Raw genomic sequence first — 18,830 nt, forward strand, 5'->3', positions numbered from 1 at the left:
GCCGCCGTGAGCGGGTCGCCCATGAGCTCATGAGCCATGGGCCCATGAGCTCATGACATCGAGAATGCGCGACACGGGCTCACGAACGGGCCACGAGGCGCGAATTCGCAGCAGGGATCGATGCGAGTATGAACGTGTGTCACGTCGATCGCGCGCCCCGGCGCTGGCGATGATGTTTTCCCTCTATGGCGCAAAAAACGTGACGCGCATGCAGCAATGCCGGCGATTTCGTTACGGCGTGGCGCGAGCGCGAGAGCGCCGCTCCCTCGGCGCGTCAGACGCAGCGTTCGCGCATAACGCGAAGATTGCGTGCGCGCGCCTCAGGAGCGTCCCAACCGAGCGCACGCGCGTCGGCTGCGGAAATGATGTGGGACAAAATGCAAAGTGTGTTGAACATGCAAAGTTTGCCTAAGAACGCGCTCGCGTCGAGCGCCGCCCAGAGCTCGCAAACGCGACTCGAGGGTACGCCGTGCGTGCGTTAATGCGCACGAGTGATGCTCGACGCGTTTGCGCTCGCGCGCGCGACGCAAAGGCGAAGGTGTTCGAAATGGTCGAAATGAGATGATGACGCACGCGCGCGGGCGGCGACGCGAACTCGCGACGTGCGATCCGAGACGCGATACACTCGCGTGCATCACGTTGTCTTTGTGTGCTTCGCGTGCGTGGCGCGATGGAAAGATGCGTGGGCGAGCGTTCGCGCGTCGCGTAGTCACGCCATGAATGCGTTTTGAGCATCGATCGTGACGTGAATGGTGCTCGGAATAACGGTCTCCAAGCGCTCGCGGACGGTGGATTCGGAAGACCGCCCGAGTACTGAACGACGTGTGAGCGAGAACAGAAATATAGTCCGTTCCGCGAATGACAAGACGCGCACAGATGACGGAGCGAGCGATGCAAATCGATCCCGGTCACAAATCTGGGCACCACGCGCGACGTCGCGCGTCTGGGACGTGGAGAGGGCATTCAGCGAAGCGCGCGCGCGGCTGACGGCTACCGACTGATAGTTCTCTATTTCTGTAATCCAAACACGGAGGATGATTAGAGCTTTTCGCGCGTTCTTCGCGCCGAAGCGTCGGCGTGACGATGCGCAACAGGACGAGGAACAGGCGAAACGGCGCGCGGAGATCGGCGCGCGCGCGGTGGACTCGACGAGTGCCGGCGGTGCGTTCGACGGCGCAGGAGACACGGAATTCGCTGAAAAACGCGACAATGGCGTCGCGCGGGGGGGCCAGGGCACGAGTGGCGCCGAACCGACAGGTGGTGCGGACGAGAACCCGGCGGAGGAGGCGACGAACACGGGGAAGGGGAACCGGAAGTGCGTTCTGTGCAACCACGCCGTCGCCCGTCGCACTGTCAGTATGTTCTTCGTCGGCACATTGGTCATTGACGTGTTTCAACCGATTTTCGACCGATACTCTCGCATCAAAAAGAAGCGAATCGGTACAATTGATAAAAATCAGACATTTCGTCAAGGCGACGGTTTGTGCGTAGCATGTTCCGCGCTTTTTGAAGATTGTGTTCGCTGCTGGCTCGATTGGAAGTTTGAGTTGATCGTTGACGCCGCGCGCAAGTTGAAGATTTTGAGCGCGCACGTCCGCGACCACTTGGATGGCAAGTTGCCGAGATTTCGTGATGTGGCCACACTCGCGCGATGGGACCATGAAGATGATGGGGAAAGAGACGGCGTTCCGGTTGGAAAATTTTGGTACAGCTTAAACCACTCAACGGACAAAGAGCGACTGAAGCGTTTGAGAAACTTCGATGACGCGTCGAAGCACGCGCTCGAGTATCTCGAGACATGTGTGTTTCGCGAAGATGGCCATGCATGCAGGTACACAGCGCACGACACGCGCAAGTTGAAGATTTTCAGCGCGCACGTCCGCGACCACTTGGATGGCAAGTTGCCGAGAAAGGACGATGTGGCCACACTCGCGCGATGGGACCATGAAGATGCTGGGGAAAGAGACGGCGTTCTGGTGGGAAGGTGGTGGCACGATTTAAACCACTCAACGGACAAAGAGCGACTGAAGCGTTTGAGAAAATTCGATGACGCGTCGAAGCATGCGCTCGAGTACCTCGAGACGTGTGAACCAAGAAAAGCCAAGGCACGAGGCCGATAGGCTAAATAAGGCTGATGAAGAGATGAATGAGCTGATGATAACGGTCTCCATGCGAATAGAAAAACATTGTAATTCATCTGTCGATACATCCAAGCGAGTTTCTGAGAACAGAAAAATAGTCCGTCCCGCGAATGACGGGACGCGCACAGATGACGGAGCGAGCGATGCAATCGCTCGAGTACCTCGAGACATGTGAACCAAGAAACTCGATCGAATCGTCACGAAAATGTTATGCGTTCTTATTTGCGTTCGTGCTGGATCTGAATCGTCTATGGTACCTTCTAAGAGTACGAACGCTCGTACAAGCCATTCTATCATTCTATCGTACTATGGTCTTCGAACGTAAAAGTCGTCGACGCAGGCGCACCAACCCTCACCAGAATACGCTCCGGATGTACCGGTGGGAGTGGAAGACCTTGCCGAAGCGATGAAAGACGGATCCGCTCTATCAGCTCCCGAGGCTGGTGCGCACCGACCGGTGAGCGCGTCGACGTGGCACGACGCCCGGTCACCCGCGGCGACGCGATCGTAGCCGCGACTGGATAGCAGATCGAAGATTCTTTGGCGCTTCGTCTCTTCGAAATTATGTTCGACGGAGATGGCGCGAATGACGTATGTATTTGAGTCCAAGCCTTCGAGCACGTCCACCTCCGCGCCTTCGACATCCAACGAGAGGTAATCTATTAGCGCAGGCGCTCGAGCCGAGCGCAACACGTCCGTCAACGTCGTCGTTTCCATCTCAACCTTCGTCCCCGAGGGCGCGCTCTGACCCCGATATCGTGCGAATCCCGTGGCGCCACCGAACCCTCCGAACGCGGCGCCTCGCAAACCGCCGCTCTCGAACGACACTTTTGTCCCACTCTTCGCCCCCACTGCCGCGCGCACCGTCCGGCACATCGGTCTCTGATACCGCAGCACCCTGAAATTCAACGGATCCGCCTCGATGCACACCCCACGCCATCCGAGGCGCTCCTCGAGCGCGCGCGTGTTCGATGTTTTCGCGCCGTCTTGCGCGCCCAGCTCGACAAAGAACCCGTCGCGGCCCCCGCCGCCTCGCGCGCTCGCCGCCCACGCGTCCTGGCCGAACTGACCGTACCATGGCAGTGGTCCTCGGGCCATGGGAATCCCGAGCGCGGCCGCCGCGCGCGCCGGGACCCACGGCGGGACGTAAAACAGGCTCGGCGCATGACTCAACCAAATCGATTCCGTCGCCGCGACGCACACCAGCACCGCGCACACCGCCAGCGAGAACGTTAGCGCGAAGCGAACGCACTGCGCGCGTCGCGGGCGCGTGCGCAAGGACCGCGACATCGCGCGCGACGCGCCGCGCGACGCGATGTGCGCGCGGCGCGGCGACGAGGACGAGGGAAAGACGAAAAAACGAAAGAAAAACAAAAATCCCACGCCGTGCTCGACATTCGCGCACTCGAGCGCGAATGTCGTACGTCCCGCCGCACGCGAGACGCCGTTCGAAGGGGTCGACGACGACGAATGCGTCGCAATCCACGCGCACCGTCGAGGGGGCGATCAAGGAGCTCGCGAAGGAGACGCAGCGAGCGAATAAAAAGTGTCGAAGCGGCGCAGAGGCCGCCGGAGTGGAGGCGTACGAAAATGTTCTTCAGAGCGCTCGAGAGCTCGCGTCGAGATGCGCGCGAGGCGCTGGCGCGATCTCGGACGCCGATAAAGCAAAAGTGTTCCTGGCCGAGACGGCTCTAGAGTTTTCGAGCGAGATCGAGAGACGGGTGCGGAGAAAGCCGCTGTCGGAGAACTCTCGAGGCGAAGAGACTGCGGCAAACGAACAGGCGATGTCTCTCGCGATCGAGGCGCTCGGCGTGTTTGAAAGCGTGAGCGATTCTGGCACGTTAGAAAGATCGAACGGCGTCGCGACAGCGTTGAGTCGAATAGCGGAGCTCGAGAAGGATGACGCTCGCGCGGCGGAGGCGCTTCGACGAGCAGTCTCCATGTATGACGTTGTGTCGACCTCGATAGAGGGAGAGGGACGCTCGTTAGGAGATGCATTGCTCGCGTTGTGGAACTGTGCCGATGCGCGGCTGAAGCTTGCCGAGCGCGCGTCTGAAAGGAAAGAGGATGCGATCGCGCTCGCGTCGTATCGAGAAGCGCTGAGCATTTACGAAAGAGCATGCGGTCACTGCGACGCGAATCATGGTGACGATTTGGGTGGATTTTTGTACGATTGGGGATGTAGTTTGACAAGCTACGCGCAATTTTTGGCGAAATGTAAGAATTTGGACGAAGCCGCGACGGCCGCGGATGCGTCGATAGAGAAGCTTCGCTCGTCTTCACAATTTTCCATGGGCGCTGTAGAGCCACTCAACGCGTTGGGCGACGCCCTGCAGACCAAAGCCGAGATCTTGCAGCACGTGGACACGAACTCGGCGGAACAAAATTTACGAAGCGCAATAGAGGAGGCTTACGGTGCCGCACTCAAGCTGAACGGCTCAGACCTGAACGCACACGTCGGGGTGGGCGAGTCCAACATGGCGCTCGCCACGTATTGCGTGCGTCGCTCTGACCAAGCCGGTGCAACTCAGGCTTATCGCGTCGCGTGGGAGGCGTACATCAAAGCCCTCGCTTTGAGCGATGCTGGAGATCCCGGGAACTGTGAAGAGAGGTTCGGGGTCGTATATAACGCAGCGTGCGCCGCCAACCGTGCTGGAGAGCGCGATACCGCGAGAGTGCTCTTGCAACAGCTGTTGACATGCGGGGGCACGACTAAAGATGTGATCGACGCCGACGCCGACTTGCAATGAGGCTCAATCGGTTGGAGCTAAAGCGTTTCAATGCAGTGCTACTTATACTACTTACTACCGGTACCATCAGAAATTTCTAGAATCTAGACGTAACGTTGCCTACTTTTTCGTCGTAGGAGGCTCCCACCCGAGAGGCATCTTGAATGGAAATCCTATTCTCGATCTGCAGTCACACTTCCCCCCTTCGCCACATCCGCAATCTGCGCGAGCGTTTCGAGTTCCATTTCGATCTTCATCCGTCTTGAACTCTGTGACGATGACGACAACATCTTCTGACCCCTCGTTAACGTCCGCGTGTAAGTTATCCGGCGGATCAGCCTCGTACCAGTACGCCTTGCCCGTTTCAAACACCAAATCACGCGTCGAACCGTCTTCGTCCACGCGCTTGAGCACGCCTCCCTGAAGAGCGACGATAACGCGCGCTCTGTCGTGACGATGCATCTTCAGTGGGAGGTTGGGCGTCACCGTCGTTTTCCAACAGATCGCCTCTTCGTTCTCAAACTGAAATTCACGAGACATCGCGAGGTGGCACGCGCGCGCGTCACCAAGTTCGCGTCGGCTTCTGACGGGACACGAGGGGGACGTTGACGTGGGGGCGGAGTCTGCAGAAACAGATGCTCACAAAGCCGTTTACGACGGTCACGAACAGACGACCACGAGTGCGCGCGCACGATTGTCGCCGCGATCGTCTTGGTTCATCATGCAGGGCATCGTCGTCGTCGTCGTCGTCGTCGTCGTCGTCGTCGTCGTGCGATGCAGCAGCACTCGACAGGCTCCACGCATGGCTTTCGAACATCGAAGGCTTCAGCGACCGAGGGTTGCGGCTGACGACGGCGAATGACGGTTTCGGCGTTCGCGCGACGTGCGTGCGCGAGAGCGGCATTCGACGAGGTGAGGTCATTATCCAGATCCCACGTGAGGCGTTCCTCACTGCGCACCCGCGCATGGAATACGGGAGCGATTTCAGGCGACTGGTCGCTGCGGTTCTCGAAGAGATGAAACGGAAAGAGGCTAGCCGGTGGTGGCCATATTTGCAGACGCTTCCTCATCATGGTGATTGGCATCCGCTACTCTGGAGCGACGAGGCGAGGACCTCGAGGCTGCCGACGTGGACGGTAGCGAGCAAGAGACTCACGGAGCGTCTACGAAATTGTGCAAACGATGCGCACGATTTTCGCTCCATGGGATTAGGAAAGGATGTAAAGGATGTTTCCGGTAAGAACGATGACGAATGGCCTTCCGAGGCAGATGTGCGATGGGCGTCGGCTATATGTGCGTCGAGAGCCTTCCGACTTGAGTTCTTCGATGACGACGTTTTTGAAAATTTTGACGAGACAGATGCTCGAGCGTTTGCAGTGCTCGAGCGTTTGAGCGACGTGGACGAAGATGTATGGGGACCTGGTCCCAGTGAGGACGACTTCGACACTAGTGTTCTCGTTCTCGTACCGTGGGCCGATGGCTTGAATCATTCAAGTGATGCTGAAGAGAGCTCAATATTACGATACGACGCGGGCTCCGCGACGGCGACGCTTCGAGCGCACAAGTCGTACGCACGAGGCGATCAGGTGTTCGATTCCTATGGCGTACATCTTTCGGATGTTGATGTTTTTCTTGATTTTGGTTTCGTCGTACGCAACGATCAACCATTTCATGTCGAATTCACGGGAGAAGAATTCGTAAACGAAACGGGTGAGTTTGTCGACTCGGGTTTCACGCAACTGGAGTCCGTGATATTGCGCATCGACCCTGTGAATGGCGTTGGTGAAAACGCGCTCATGTTCGCTGATTGCTTCTTAGCAGAGGCAATCGAAGAACACGACATCGAGCAGTTCGCCTTGGATGTATTTAAGCGAATGTGTGAAAACGCTCTGAAGCGCTTCGACAAGAGCATCATTGAAGACTGTCGAAAAAGGATCTTGGACGTTCGCGAGGGCGAATCGATGTATGGTGCTGTCGCTGCGTCCTATTTGGTCGTCAAAGAGTATGACGCGTTGAAAGCGTGCACGCGCCTGTTGTAGAATTAGCCCGTAGTCCTTCAAACGCTGGCGTGCCACCACCTGTCGTACTGTTTGGCCACAACCTAACATCGACGTGTTTTAGTCCGCGGTCGAGCGTCGTCGGTATTCTCGTTCTCAGGCCCGATAGCGCGTCCCGCGTCCTCGAAGGCGACGATGTCGTACTCGTGTTTGTCCGTCGTCGCGTCCACGCGCGCCGTCGTCGCATCCACGCGCGCTCGAACGGGCCGTGCGCGACGAGCGAGCGCTCGCGTCGAGGCGAGCGGTGATGACGCCGTGAAAGTCATCGATCGTCGAGCGGTGCTCCGTGGCGCGCTCTCACTCGCGGCCCTGGACGTGCTCGCGCCTTCTCGCGCGCGAGCGGTGAACATCGGTGACAAGGCTCCAGACTTCACACTCCGAGGCACGAAGGGGGCATCAGTGCACCTGGGCGACGTTCTCAACGAGCAAAAGTTTACAGTCGTATATTTTTACAATCAAGACGGTTCACCGGGTTGTAGCGTCGAGGCTCAACGATTTGAAGCGGCGATTCCCGAGTTTGCGAAGAGGGAGGCTCGCGTCCTCGGCATCTCCATGGACTCTTTGGACAAGCACGAACAGTTTTGCGCTGACAAAGGGCTGAAATCGTTCACGTTACTCTCCGATGGGGACGGTTCGGTCTCCGAGTCGTACGGTGCCGATTTGAAAATTCCGATTTTCGGACGCTTTAGCGATCGTCAAACGTTTTTGGTCGACGGCAACGGAACCATAATTAACCACTGGCTCGAGCGCGACCAGTCAATGGCTTCCGTCAAAACGACCGCGCACGTAGAGCAAATTCTCAACGCGATTGACGCCGCGTAAATGTGCTTGGAAAAATCACAAAAAAATTCGAAAAATCTTTAAAACCCCATCGCTGTGTCTTCATAAATTTCCAGAGCAATTTGATCGCTTCCGCGTGCGCGTCTGCGTCCGTGAGACTCGTTGCTAACCGTGAACGCCAACGCGGCACTTTTCGCCATGGCTACGGAGCGCGTCGCCGCGTGCGTTCTCGGCGCGGACGGATATCTTGGTCAGTTCATCGCTCTCGATCTCGCTCACTCGGGCGCCTTTGACGTCGTGCACGCGTGCGGAAGAAGCGGCGATGAGGCGATTGATGTCGACGCTCCATCGACGCTGCGACGGACTTCAGCGTGCGACTTCGCGTCGATCGCATCGTGCGAGAACATAGTGAGAGAATTATTCGACTACGGGGCGACGCCGAGGGTGGTGGTGAATTGTGCCGCGATGAGCGCGCCCGGCGCGTGTGAGAGGAACCCGGAGGCTGCAAAACTTGCAAACGCGCCACGTTTTCTATGGAACGCCGTGAAGGCAGAGGCATTGACCAGAAGTGTACAGGTTCCAATGTGGATTCAACTCTCGACCGATCACGTCTATGACGGCCGGAGCCCTCTGAGCGATGAGAGCACGAAGACGGCGCCGGTGAACGCGTACGGCGCAAGTAAAGTATTCTGCGAAGATGCTCTCGTGCAAGACCTCGGCGATCGCGCCGTCGTTCTTCGATCGAGCATCATCACGGGACCAAAGCCTCCACTTAAGGATGTGCGACGAACTTTATTCTTGGATTTTATTGCTTCGAGCTTTAAAAAGGATGAACAGACCTCGTTTTACGAAGACGAGTTTCGCTCACCTGTTTGCGTGCATGACATTTGCCATATCGTTCGATCGCTGGCAACGCGCGCGGGCCCTTCTCCGACGCTTCGAGTGTATAACATGGGTGGTCCGGATCGCGTCAGTCGCGTTGATATGGCGAATGGGGTCGCGGAGTACCTCGCGAGTGGTGACGCAGAGCTTGAGAGCGTGTACAAATCAAAAATTGCTCGAGCGTCGTGCACGGAGGCCAGAGCGCTTCGTGGAGTCGACGCACCACCAGACATATCTATGGATTCGAGTGCATTAATACGCGACATCTGTCGGGACTGGTCACCTCGAAGCTTCAGCGATCAGATCGTCGCTGCGTTTGAGTGAGATGCGCGATTTTTATATGATATACCGGTATATGTAGGAGAAATCCAGAACTTTCGACGCGACAACCAAACCTCAGCGCTCGTCTTGCCGACGCCGCATCGGCGTCGGCGTCGCGCGTCGTGATCATGGCGACGGGTGAGAGTCGTACGCTGTACGATGCCTACGCGCACTGCGAGCGAGACGAGGAACGAGACGACGAGGTCGAGGACGAGCGAGAACGGTCGCACGTGTCGTCGTCTTCCTACACGCTGTCGACGACGAGCGAGTTCGGAACGTCCACGAACGGGTCGATCGATCAACACGTATACGTCATAATCAGCTCCGACAATGGTTCGTGCGTGACGTACGCCGAGAAGGATGACTTTGGGATCGCGCGCGGAAGGGCCGAAGCGAGAGACAACGCGAGCGAACCAGGGGATGAAGTCGAAGGAACTCTGACCCGATGGAGCGGTGATGGGCGATTGTACGCGTGTGCGAGAGGTGATGGACGCGTATACGTGTGTACACGCATCGGAGAGATCGTCTGGCGTGCGAATCGAGCGTCAGGAGGAAGAGGTGTCGCTGGTTGTGCGCTCGCGCTCGCGCGTGGACGAGACGCAAGTGAGGCATCGACCTCGTACGATCTTTTGAGCGTTAATCTCAAAGGAGCGCCCCTGCTGACTCGAGCTAGGATAACGCTCGACCGTGAGCAAAATGCGAGGGAGTCCGCGGCGGAAGACTCGATGAGTCTTGCGAAAAAGCTCAAGTGGGCAGATGGCGCCGAGTGGGTGGAACGAGAACGCACGTTGGTTGTTGTCGGACTCGGTCGCTCATCGACGGGTTCGCTCATCACCACTTGGAAATACGATCATACCGATGATTTTACGAACTTGCGATGTGCGCGCGTCATAGACTGCGGTGGAGACGTCGTTCCAAGACGAAGTCTATTTCGATCGCCGCGTCGAGCACGTCTCGCAGTTCGACTGATGGATGGGTCTTTAAGCGTCGCCACGACGTCAGTGAACGGATCTTTGAGCACCTTCATCGCATCGAACGATGGTGACGAGGTGATCAAACGGATCGAATCGCGAAGCGATGTCGTCTCAGCCGCGTGGTGGTCACAGACATCACTAGCAGTGGCGACGAAGGATGGAACTCTCACTGTGAAGACGTTTCCAGACGACATCAACGTGTTAGGGGACGAGCCTGAATCCTTCGATTCGATTCATGATTTAGTTTCTGCGCCTAAATTTGTCGACGGTGTCGAGCGTGGTCGACTTTTGCTTCTAGAGCGTACCGGGCGAGGAGGATGGAGACTGATCTCCATCAACGAAAGAACATCTTTAGAGATGTTGAATTCGCGCATGGACTCGGAAGAATGGGGCGTGGCGCTTACCTTGGCGCGTCAGCACGGTTTGAACACCGATATCGTGTACAAGACGCGCTGGGTGCGCTCACGCGTGACGACGGAAGGAATAACAGACTGGCTATCGCGAATTAGTGACCGCGCGTGGGTCGCCGTCCAATGTCTTACCGCTTGTGCGGAAACGTATGAGATTCAGCGACACGTTTTGGTTTATGGATTGAAGGAATCTGACGCACAAGCAAAGAAAGCAAGGCAACAAAAATCGGATACTGGAGACGAACCAGAATGGAGTTGGTGGGTCAAAGTGCGCATAGCCTTGCTCGCCGCTCTCGACCGTGCAGACACGGTGCGCGAAATCACCGGGGGTGGTTTTTCTGCACAGCTTTACTCGATTTTGCTACATTCACCAATTCACGAGGCCGCTTTAAATGCTGCTTACACGAACGACATGACGACGCTCGGAGTGATCGTCAAGCGCCACGCATTCGGCGTGAGCGGAGTAGTTTTTGATGTTCTCTCTGCTCTTCCTGAGACCGCGGACGTGGCCTCATACGAAAATCTCCTTCCTTGGTCCGAACACTACGTCAATCGCGACGGACCTGCGCAAGTGGCCGGGCGTCGTGCTAGAGACTGGGCTGAGTCGACTCGTTTCCTACAACACATATTAGAATTGAACGAAACACGCGCGAGGGATGACGCACATGCCGCTGGGATTTCACTCGAAGTTGCTCAGCTTTTGGACGATTTAGTCTCAAGAGAGTGGCTGCTAACAGCGACAGAGGAATTGTGCAAACTTAAATCCAATGGTTCGTTCGCACGTCCGTCGGCTCAAGAAATGGAAACCTGGGCGATTCAACGTTCATGCGAAATGGACAATTTTATGGGATCACTCGGCAGTGCGCGCGACCTTCTCGATTCTGCATCACGCGGCTTGAGAACGAGTACACTGAGAGAGTGTGCGATCGTTTCCTCGATCCTGGAGTCCGCGGTGCGCGTGATATTCGATCTGGATAGCGGCCGCATGTGTCAGATGAGTTTGGAAGAATATTTCGAGAGCGATGCGTTTGAAAAATTGTCAGTCATGCTGTCCATGGTGACCTCCGAGAACATGGCGCAACTGCTACCCGGTCCCGTTCGCGATCTTCTTAATCATGTTCGCGTTTCTTCAGAAGAAGGCCCCGAGATCGTGAGAGAGATGCTTCAGCGTTGGATCCTGGGAGCGATGGAGACGGGGCAGCTCAAGCTCGTTACGCACACCGTGTCATGGTTGTCGTCATCCGTTGAGAACTTGGAAATAGCGGGCGGTGCGGACGCAATAGCAGCGGTCACGATCGAAGCTTTATTATCTCGTGCCGCTGTGGACGACACTTTGGTGTCAGAGTCGGCTGAGATGCTCAATGAATTGCCCGTGACAATCACAGAAGTGCCCATGGCAAAGAAAGCTATAGCTCGTCTGAATGCGTGCAGGACGTTGCAGGAGGCAAAGGTTCGAGTGACGCTAAATGAAGTTATGAATGCTGAACAAGACGAAACGAGCGCATTGAAGCTTTTACAAAACTTCATCGACAGCGTCGTAGCAAATACCGCAATGCCACGGTGGGCAGAGTTGTGGGCACATGTTCATACATTGCAGTCCGGTGCCTTTCATCGTTCCATGACACACGAGCAGGCACTCGGCGAGATTCTTCGCGCACAACTGCGTAATAAAGATTGGAATCACGCGAAGCGCCACATACCTGAAGGTGGTACGGCTGGTGCCGTGGGCGCGCTTGTTGGAGGATTGAAAGAGCTTGGTGGCGCTGTGTCTGCTATTCTCCCAGCAGTTGCGGCAGAAGGCATCATATGTGACGTCTCGGACGAATTCCTTGCTCGAGCCGAAGACGTTGAAGATGAGGCTGCGAAAGCAGCAGAGAGTTGCCTTCTATTGATGCCCACGCGAGACGCTTGCAGGAAGAAGGTTGAATTCTTTGAGGCTTTACGCTATCTCGCCGAAAACCATGTAAATCGCGCACCGCGTGCAGTTACGCGACACGTCGCTCTAGAGTTGGTTTTAGAAGCCGTTAGTAAGAGTGATGATGCGTATCGTGTACCAGACGTTTTGCAAGGCGTTGTCGCCAAGCTCGGTGTGTACGATGAAAATGCGCAATTGTCCATCTTACTCGCCACCGGATCAAGAGCGTTCGAGTCAGGTGATATCGAAATGGCGCAGGCAACCGCATTACGCCTGACAAAGCGTAGGTACAGTCACGCTTGGAAGCTATGTGCGGATGTCGCGCGAGCCATTCCAACTGAAAGCGAACACAATATCATGAAAGGTACACTCCTCGCGTTTGCGTTGGTACACGCTGAACAAGACGTCCTTGCGGCACTTTTGAGCGACTGGCAGGCGTCGCAGACGCATCGAATGCTCGAGGTATTTGCGGATTCAAGACACGGATCTATCGTTGACGACAAAGTAAATTATGAAGATTTACTGTCAAACGCTTGCGGAGATTCCTCGGTCGACACGAGCGTTCGACCGGCAATCAAACTTCTCGCTAAGAGATCTACATTCGGCAGAGCTCTCGACTTGATATTCAGATCGAATGATGAGAAAGCCAAAGAAGCTGCTAGCGCAATCTCTTACGCGCTCGGTGTTCATGGATCGAATGTATCCGACGACGTGCTATCTAAAGTCGCTCAAAGCTCCATTGCGGCAGCGATGGCGAGCTGTGATACGGATGCGTTGGGCTCCGAAAACCCTCCAGCTACGATGTGGTCATCTATGGCCGTTCTATTGACAATGAGAGACGCCTCAAAAGTTGCTAACGTCATAGATGAAGTCGCTAACCGCATCCAAGATCGATCGAAGTTGCAGATGGTGTTAAACGTCGGTGCTTGCGTACACGCGTTACGTGCGCTTCGTCCGTCCTGGGATTCCATCAGCCTTAAAACACCAGTGAGCATTTCCGCGCTTGTTGAACTGGTCGGGAAAATTGAAAGACCCGGACCTGCGATCCGGTCGGACGTCGAATTGCTCAAGCAATACAGATCGTCCCTCGGCTCTGTGGTTGATTCGGAATGGCTGCGTGAGATGATCCCAGAGGTCGATGCTGGTGCGTTCGCTTCGGGCGACGTGGAATACCGTAAGCGTTCGATCATGGCCCTTGCAGCCGGTAGCTCTAGCTCGATGTCTGGCGTTGAAGCACTCGAGAACGCGCTTAGGCTTGCGGATGTGTACGACGTCGACTCATACGACGTGTACTCTGCGCATGCTGCGATTCTGGCGAGTGAGGACTCTCTGGAAGTACGACGAACGGCCGCGATTTTAAAAGAGAAACTTCCGACGAGGCCACATGAAAGCGTTGAGATGCTACAACGGTCCATCTGGAAGACGTTACCGACGAATGGGAAATGCGCCATCGAATCTGCCTCGGCTTACTTCGACGTTCTCGGTGCGTGCGATGCCACAAAGGCGCAAACATTGCATGACACATCCGTTGCGCTGCAGGACCTCGCACGCGCGTGTGATGGATTTGATCTGCACGTATTCGTGAACGCCAAAGGAGACGCTCCCGAGGGAGGGTTGACGGCGGCCCTGGCTGAGATTCAGCGTGCGACAAGCAGCCATTCCGACTTCCCGCAATCCACCGTGACAAACATCATCGCAGCTTTGAAGAAATTCCCGAGCGAAATTTCAACGATAAGCGCCGAAGATGTATTTTTTGCCGTCGCGCGTGGCGTCTTGTCGCCACCGTCCGGTGCTCTCAGATCAAGTCCAGATCAACGTTGGAGCGCGCTCGAGCCAGTTTTGACACGTCTGGGTGAAGCGCACCTCATGGAAATTGCCAGGGTGCTAAGTGGTGTGCCCTCGCCGAATGCACGTAAGGAGTTGCAAGTTTTCGACGGAGAGATTTCTTCGAGAACTCGCCTCAAGGTTTTGGAAGATATCTCCCGTGTCATAGGCGCTGAAAAGTGTCCCAATATTCGAACAGCGAGAGACAATCTGCACCTCGTCATTCGAATCACTGAAGAAATTCCTGGACTCCATCCCGCGCTGTTGAGATTGCTTGACGAATCACTGCGCTCTGGATGCGATGTCCAGGACATATGTAAACAGTGGGTGGAGAATTGTGCGACGTTCGGGCAAATTTCAACGCTCGCCGCCATCGTGGAGACTGCTCGATCTGACCAAAAGGTGGATGTGTTACTGGCGGTTTCAAGTGCGCTGAGCGACGCGCTGCTACGTATTCAAGACGATCCGTCGCAACTTTCGACAATCATTCGCAAGACACTCGGAGGTGGTTCACCCAAAGACGAACGACTCGCCGCGGCCCGGTCCAGCGCGTTTACGACCCTCGAACGATCTGTCGGAGTCGCGACGCCAGTGGCGCGAGCGGAGATTCTTAAAATTTTGTCAGAACTCGCCGGAGGAAGTTGTGCGTCGTGGCCGGGATGGCGAAGTCATCACGACACCAGCAAAGGTGTGATGCGTGTGCTGGCAATGCGCACTGGAGCCTTGCTGGCACCCTTCGGACTGGAATCACCTGATGAAGCCAGCCTTTGTGACGTCAAGGCCATGTGCGCTTACTTTAAACGAGACCTCGTGAGCGCAAAAGTTCCATTCACGGTTCTGTCCGAAATACTCATCCTTTGGGAAGATCCGCCTAAGAGAACGAAATCAACGCTGAAGCCATGTTGGATTACCCTCTTGACACGAGGCGTGCGAGAAGGTGACGCGACGATGGATATTGTTGCTGAACAAGTTTTTTATGCCAGTCGTCATTCGCGCTGGCTGTCGGACGAGGATTTATCGCAATTATTGGCAGAGACAAAGGCCAGCGATGCCGCGCGCGACGGAGCGGTCATCGCCAAACTTTCATTTCTTCTCGGTCGAGCGTTCGACGAAGCGTCTACTCTCGCGTGGGATGCCGAGGCGGTCGCTTTTGCCTTGCACGGAAATCAGATTTCCGCGCTGTGCGCCGCGTCATCAGACGCATTCGACATGATCGTATCCGCGGCATTTGATCACGAACGAGGACGTGAAGTCCTCATTCCACATATCATCGCGGCGTTGACGCGCGCGAGCATGTACGAACAGGCTGCCTCTCTCGCGGTCAAGTTGACGTCGACGCATCCCATTCTTGCCGCGGATTTCGAGACGCGCTTGGCGATCCTGCGCAAGCAACTGTACGCCCGCGCTCAAAAACGCGAAGCGCCCGGAGCCAACTCAACGCCACGAACGGCTTTCGAGCGCTCGATATGCAAGCTCTCTTCGACTCTTTCGAGCGTCAGCGCGTCGGCGAGTGGCGCGCTCGAGATGGCGCTTTCGTGAGTGTTACGCAATTCGAATTTTTCATCACAAATTCGCGCTCAGGCTATAGGTACAAATTTTAGCACATAGTTGATGTCATAACTAGGCGACCGGCAGAGAGGTCATCGCGAGCTCACGCCCAGCTTTTCTCTCAACTCGCGGGAGAATTTCGCGCGCCGCGTGACGTGCGAGTCGCCCTGGGAGATTATGAGAAATTCCTCAAGCCCGCCAGACTTTGTCGAGAAGACGGCGGCGGAGTACGTCGCCTGTCCGGGCGATCGAGACTCGATGCGCGAGCGAATCGCGCATTCAAATCCACACATAGATGACGCCACGTCTTCATCGTTCGAAGCTCCGAACGATCGAAGCGGACAGGAGAAGCAATAGTTGGCCAACCTGTCGTCGCACTCTCCACCCGGCTCGTCCGTCGCAAGCGCCTCGGCGTCGACGTACGCGAGGTCTTCTCCTTGGGCACCTAACGTCCCCAGTACGGTCGGGCGAAGCAACTGCGCGACAATTATCGCTCGCTCGTGCGCTCGCAGTTTATCGTACAGCTCGAGACCCTTACTCCCACTCGAACGCAAATCTCGCGCGTCGGCGACTTCGAATTCCGTCGCCTTTATTATCTTTGAGCGCTCGCTCGGGCCCGCGACCTCGTCCACGAGCCACGCGCGCGTGGCCGCGCTGCGCCTTCGCGGAGATCTCGTCGTGAGAAACGTCGACGCCAGACGCTCGACCAAAGCCTTCGCTTGTCGACTCGCGTTGTGCGTCCCGTGTGACTCGTCGTACGACTCCGTCGGAGACGAAAACGACGCCCGCGTCGTCGTCGTCGCTCCTCGACCTCTCAACGACGTCGACGCCCGTGACCCCCTCGCACGCGACACCGAAAGACTTTCACCGTGATACTCTGTCGAACGCACACCCACGCGCGCGCTCGTCGTCGCCTCAGAAGATGAAAATCCGCGCGATCTCGTTCGAGATATCGCCCGCGCCGATCGTCCCATCGCGTGTGTCGCCCCCGCGACCGCGATGTGCGATCCCGTCGCGCGCGAGAACGCGTGCGTGCGCATGTCGACTTTCTCCCCAAAGTCCCGGCCGAGCGTTCGATCGGCCCCCGTCGCGGTGTGCCGGTCGCCGGTCGTCGGGCGCGTGTCGATTCGTCTCGAGCGCGTCGGACACGCGCCAATGGCGCTCGCGAACCAATCGAAACGCGTTATTTTCTACAATCGATCACGTCACGTCACGTCACGTCACGCGGGATGTCTGTCGGTCGGTCGCGGGCGACGGCGTCTCACGCGTGTACGATGCGGACCTTTATCTGTACTATGCGCATCACGCGGTCGGTCGCCCGTCGCGACGCTTCGTCCGCGCCGCTCGACGCTCGACGCTCGACGCGGACCGAGGACGTCGACGCGGCGAACGCGAGGAAGGGGCGCGGCGAAAGAGGCGAATGCGGACGATGGGCGCGAGGACGAGCGACCGCGCGCGTCGTCCGCGCGCGAACGCGTCGTCGACGGGTTCGAGCGAGACGTCGACACGTCGAGCGACGGGACGTCGACCGAGACAGAGCGCGCGCGCGAGCGCGAGACGAGGGGCGATCGAGTGGAGACGCGCGAGGGAGACCGAGGGTAGAAATATCACCGCGAGGTCTCCACCGCGAGCGAACGCGATATCGCCCACGGAGGAGCTGGGAGAGCGCGAGCGCGAGGGCGCTCGCGCTGGCGCGGACGAGCCCGGGACGACGCTGGCGCCGCAGACGACGACGAGCGATTACAATCGTGAAATCGAGGACGAAGCGATGAGGAGTGGTCTGGATGAAGTCACTGAAAAGGCGAGCATGGCGAGCGTGATTGCGCTAATCGTGGGCAGCACCGTTGGAGCGGGCGCTCTTGCGCTCCCGGAAGCCACGGCGCCGTCCGGGATAGTTCCAGCGGGAGGCGCCTTACTGGGGGTGTGGATCATGCTGGTGTGTGACGCGCTACTGATCGCTGAGGTCAATCTTAAGATGATGCGAGAGCGGGACGAAGAGCGATTGATTCACGGGAGAGGACACAGCCCGGTTGTGATTCCCCTGAACGAGATGGCCGAGCGCACTCTGGGAGAGCAAGGTCAGGTCCTCATGAACAGCATCTATGGAGCCGTGTCGCTCACGATACTCGTCGCCTACATCAACAAAGCTGGAGATTTACTGAACGGGGTCACCGGCATCGATGCCGCCGTGGTCGCCACGGCGTTCACCGTCGTGTTTGGAGGCCTCGTGTGCGTCGGAGGAACAAAACTCGCTAATTCAATCAACCAAACTTTAACGTACGTCTGCCTCATCGCGTTCTGTATGTTCTTGGGGGCTGGATCACTTTACGCTCACTGGAGTGACGCTCCGTGGACGGGCTCGATGAGCGCAGTTCCGGAGGCTATTCCAATCATCTTTTTGACCCTCGTGTTTCATGATTTGGTGCCTGTCGTCTGTTCTATGCTTGAAGGCGACGCAGCGAAAATTAGGAAGGGTATTTTGATCGGCTCGGCGATTCCTCTCGTGATGTTCGAACTCTGGGATACCATCGCCCTCGCGGTTGCCGCGGGAGACGTTGGCAAGGATCCTCTGGATATCATCTCCGCCGACGTCGGCGGTGCAGCATCAGTGATGCTGGGCACCTTTGGCATCGCCGCGCTCGCCACATCGTTCATCGGCTGTGTCCTAGGAATATCTTCCGCCGCGCAGCCGTTCGTGGATGATATTTTGCTCAAGTTGGACGAACCACCAGAAGATGCGAGGATGACGCACGCTTTGTTCGAGGCTTTGGACACATATGATGCAGAGCGGAAGCCTGGCGCTCCGAGCGCGTCGCGTTTACTCACCTTCGGCGGTATCGTCACCGTTCCGCTCGCTATCGCGGCGTCATTTCCGAACATATTCTTACCTCTCAGTGGTTTCGTCAGTGCGTATGGGATGACGACAATTTACGGTGTTATGCCACCCCTCATGGCACTGAGCCTGAGACGCGAGTCGCGCAAGTACGGAGAAGATCCGTCTACGTCTGCGAATATATCGCTCCCTGGGGGTGAACCCACCCTTATCACTCTCATCGCTAGCGCAGTGATGATCACTATAGATAAAATGTACGATGATGTCTCCGCCCTATGCGGGGGATCTATTTTTGCGAGTGCGAGCGTCGCCGATGTCGCAGATATCGCCTCGCTCGCTCCCGTGTTGTCTTAGTCACGCGACGATGGCTCCATCGTAGCTGTGCTGTACTTTTAGCCGCTTTGTATATGCTCTTG

The 18,830-nt window shown here is 56.9% G+C and overlaps 10 protein-coding genes across 10 annotated transcripts; 7 read left to right on the plus strand and 3 right to left on the minus strand.

Moving 5' to 3' along the window:
* Positions 1-1,034: 1,034 nt before the first annotated feature.
* On the plus strand, positions 1,035-2,120 carry OT_ostta18g00010 (unnamed product; the record flags this gene model as incomplete). Its single annotated transcript, XM_003083985.1, has 1 exon — positions 1,035-2,120. One exon carries the CDS (start codon positions 1,035-1,037, stop codon positions 2,118-2,120), a length of 1,086 nt encoding a protein of 361 aa, XP_003084033.1.
* Positions 2,121-2,447: 327 nt separating this feature from the next.
* OT_ostta18g00020 (Methyltransferase FkbM) lies at positions 2,448-3,431 on the minus strand (the record flags this gene model as incomplete). Its single annotated transcript, XM_022982712.1, has 1 exon — positions 2,448-3,431. One exon carries the CDS (start codon positions 3,429-3,431, stop codon positions 2,448-2,450), a length of 984 nt encoding a protein of 327 aa, XP_022840507.1.
* Positions 3,432-3,556: 125 nt separating this feature from the next.
* On the plus strand, positions 3,557-4,891 carry OT_ostta18g00030 (unnamed product; the record flags this gene model as incomplete). Its single annotated transcript, XM_003083987.1, has 1 exon — positions 3,557-4,891. The coding sequence occupies one exon, from the start codon at positions 3,557-3,559 to the stop codon at positions 4,889-4,891; it is 1,335 nt and encodes a 444-aa protein (XP_003084035.1).
* Positions 4,892-4,990: 99 nt separating this feature from the next.
* Positions 4,991-5,410, minus strand: OT_ostta18g00040 (RmlC-like jelly roll fold; the record flags this gene model as incomplete). The annotated part of the gene is made up of 1 exon (XM_003083988.1): positions 4,991-5,410. One exon carries the CDS (start codon positions 5,408-5,410, stop codon positions 4,991-4,993), a length of 420 nt encoding a protein of 139 aa, XP_003084036.1.
* Positions 5,411-5,505: 95 nt separating this feature from the next.
* Positions 5,506-6,909, plus strand: OT_ostta18g00050 (unnamed product; the record flags this gene model as incomplete). The annotated part of the gene is made up of 1 exon (XM_003083989.1): positions 5,506-6,909. The coding sequence occupies one exon, from the start codon at positions 5,506-5,508 to the stop codon at positions 6,907-6,909; it is 1,404 nt and encodes a 467-aa protein (XP_003084037.1).
* A 153-nt stretch (positions 6,910-7,062) lies between these two features.
* On the plus strand, positions 7,063-7,749 carry OT_ostta18g00060 (Thioredoxin-like fold; the record flags this gene model as incomplete). Its single annotated transcript, XM_003083990.1, has 1 exon — positions 7,063-7,749. The coding sequence occupies one exon, from the start codon at positions 7,063-7,065 to the stop codon at positions 7,747-7,749; it is 687 nt and encodes a 228-aa protein (XP_003084038.1).
* Positions 7,750-7,905: 156 nt separating this feature from the next.
* On the plus strand, positions 7,906-8,913 carry OT_ostta18g00070 (dTDP-4-dehydrorhamnose reductase; the record flags this gene model as incomplete). Its single annotated transcript, XM_022982732.1, has 1 exon — positions 7,906-8,913. One exon carries the CDS (start codon positions 7,906-7,908, stop codon positions 8,911-8,913), a length of 1,008 nt encoding a protein of 335 aa, XP_022840508.1.
* A 125-nt stretch (positions 8,914-9,038) lies between these two features.
* Positions 9,039-15,572, plus strand: OT_ostta18g00080 (unnamed product; the record flags this gene model as incomplete). Its single annotated transcript, XM_022982737.1, has 1 exon — positions 9,039-15,572. One exon carries the CDS (start codon positions 9,039-9,041, stop codon positions 15,570-15,572), a length of 6,534 nt encoding a protein of 2,177 aa, XP_022840509.1.
* Positions 15,573-15,673: 101 nt separating this feature from the next.
* Positions 15,674-16,621, minus strand: OT_ostta18g00090 (unnamed product; the record flags this gene model as incomplete). The annotated part of the gene is made up of 1 exon (XM_003083995.2): positions 15,674-16,621. One exon carries the CDS (start codon positions 16,619-16,621, stop codon positions 15,674-15,676), a length of 948 nt encoding a protein of 315 aa, XP_003084043.2.
* A 389-nt stretch (positions 16,622-17,010) lies between these two features.
* Positions 17,011-18,768, plus strand: OT_ostta18g00100 (Tryptophan/tyrosine permease; the record flags this gene model as incomplete). The annotated part of the gene is made up of 1 exon (XM_003083996.2): positions 17,011-18,768. The coding sequence occupies one exon, from the start codon at positions 17,011-17,013 to the stop codon at positions 18,766-18,768; it is 1,758 nt and encodes a 585-aa protein (XP_003084044.2).
* Between the last annotated feature and the right edge of the window lie 62 nt (positions 18,769-18,830).

This window comes from Ostreococcus tauri, assembly GCF_000214015.3.
Source record: "Ostreococcus tauri WGS project CAID00000000 data, contig chromosome 18, whole genome shotgun sequence".
Lineage (NCBI taxonomy): Eukaryota > Viridiplantae > Chlorophyta > Mamiellophyceae > Mamiellales > Bathycoccaceae > Ostreococcus > Ostreococcus tauri.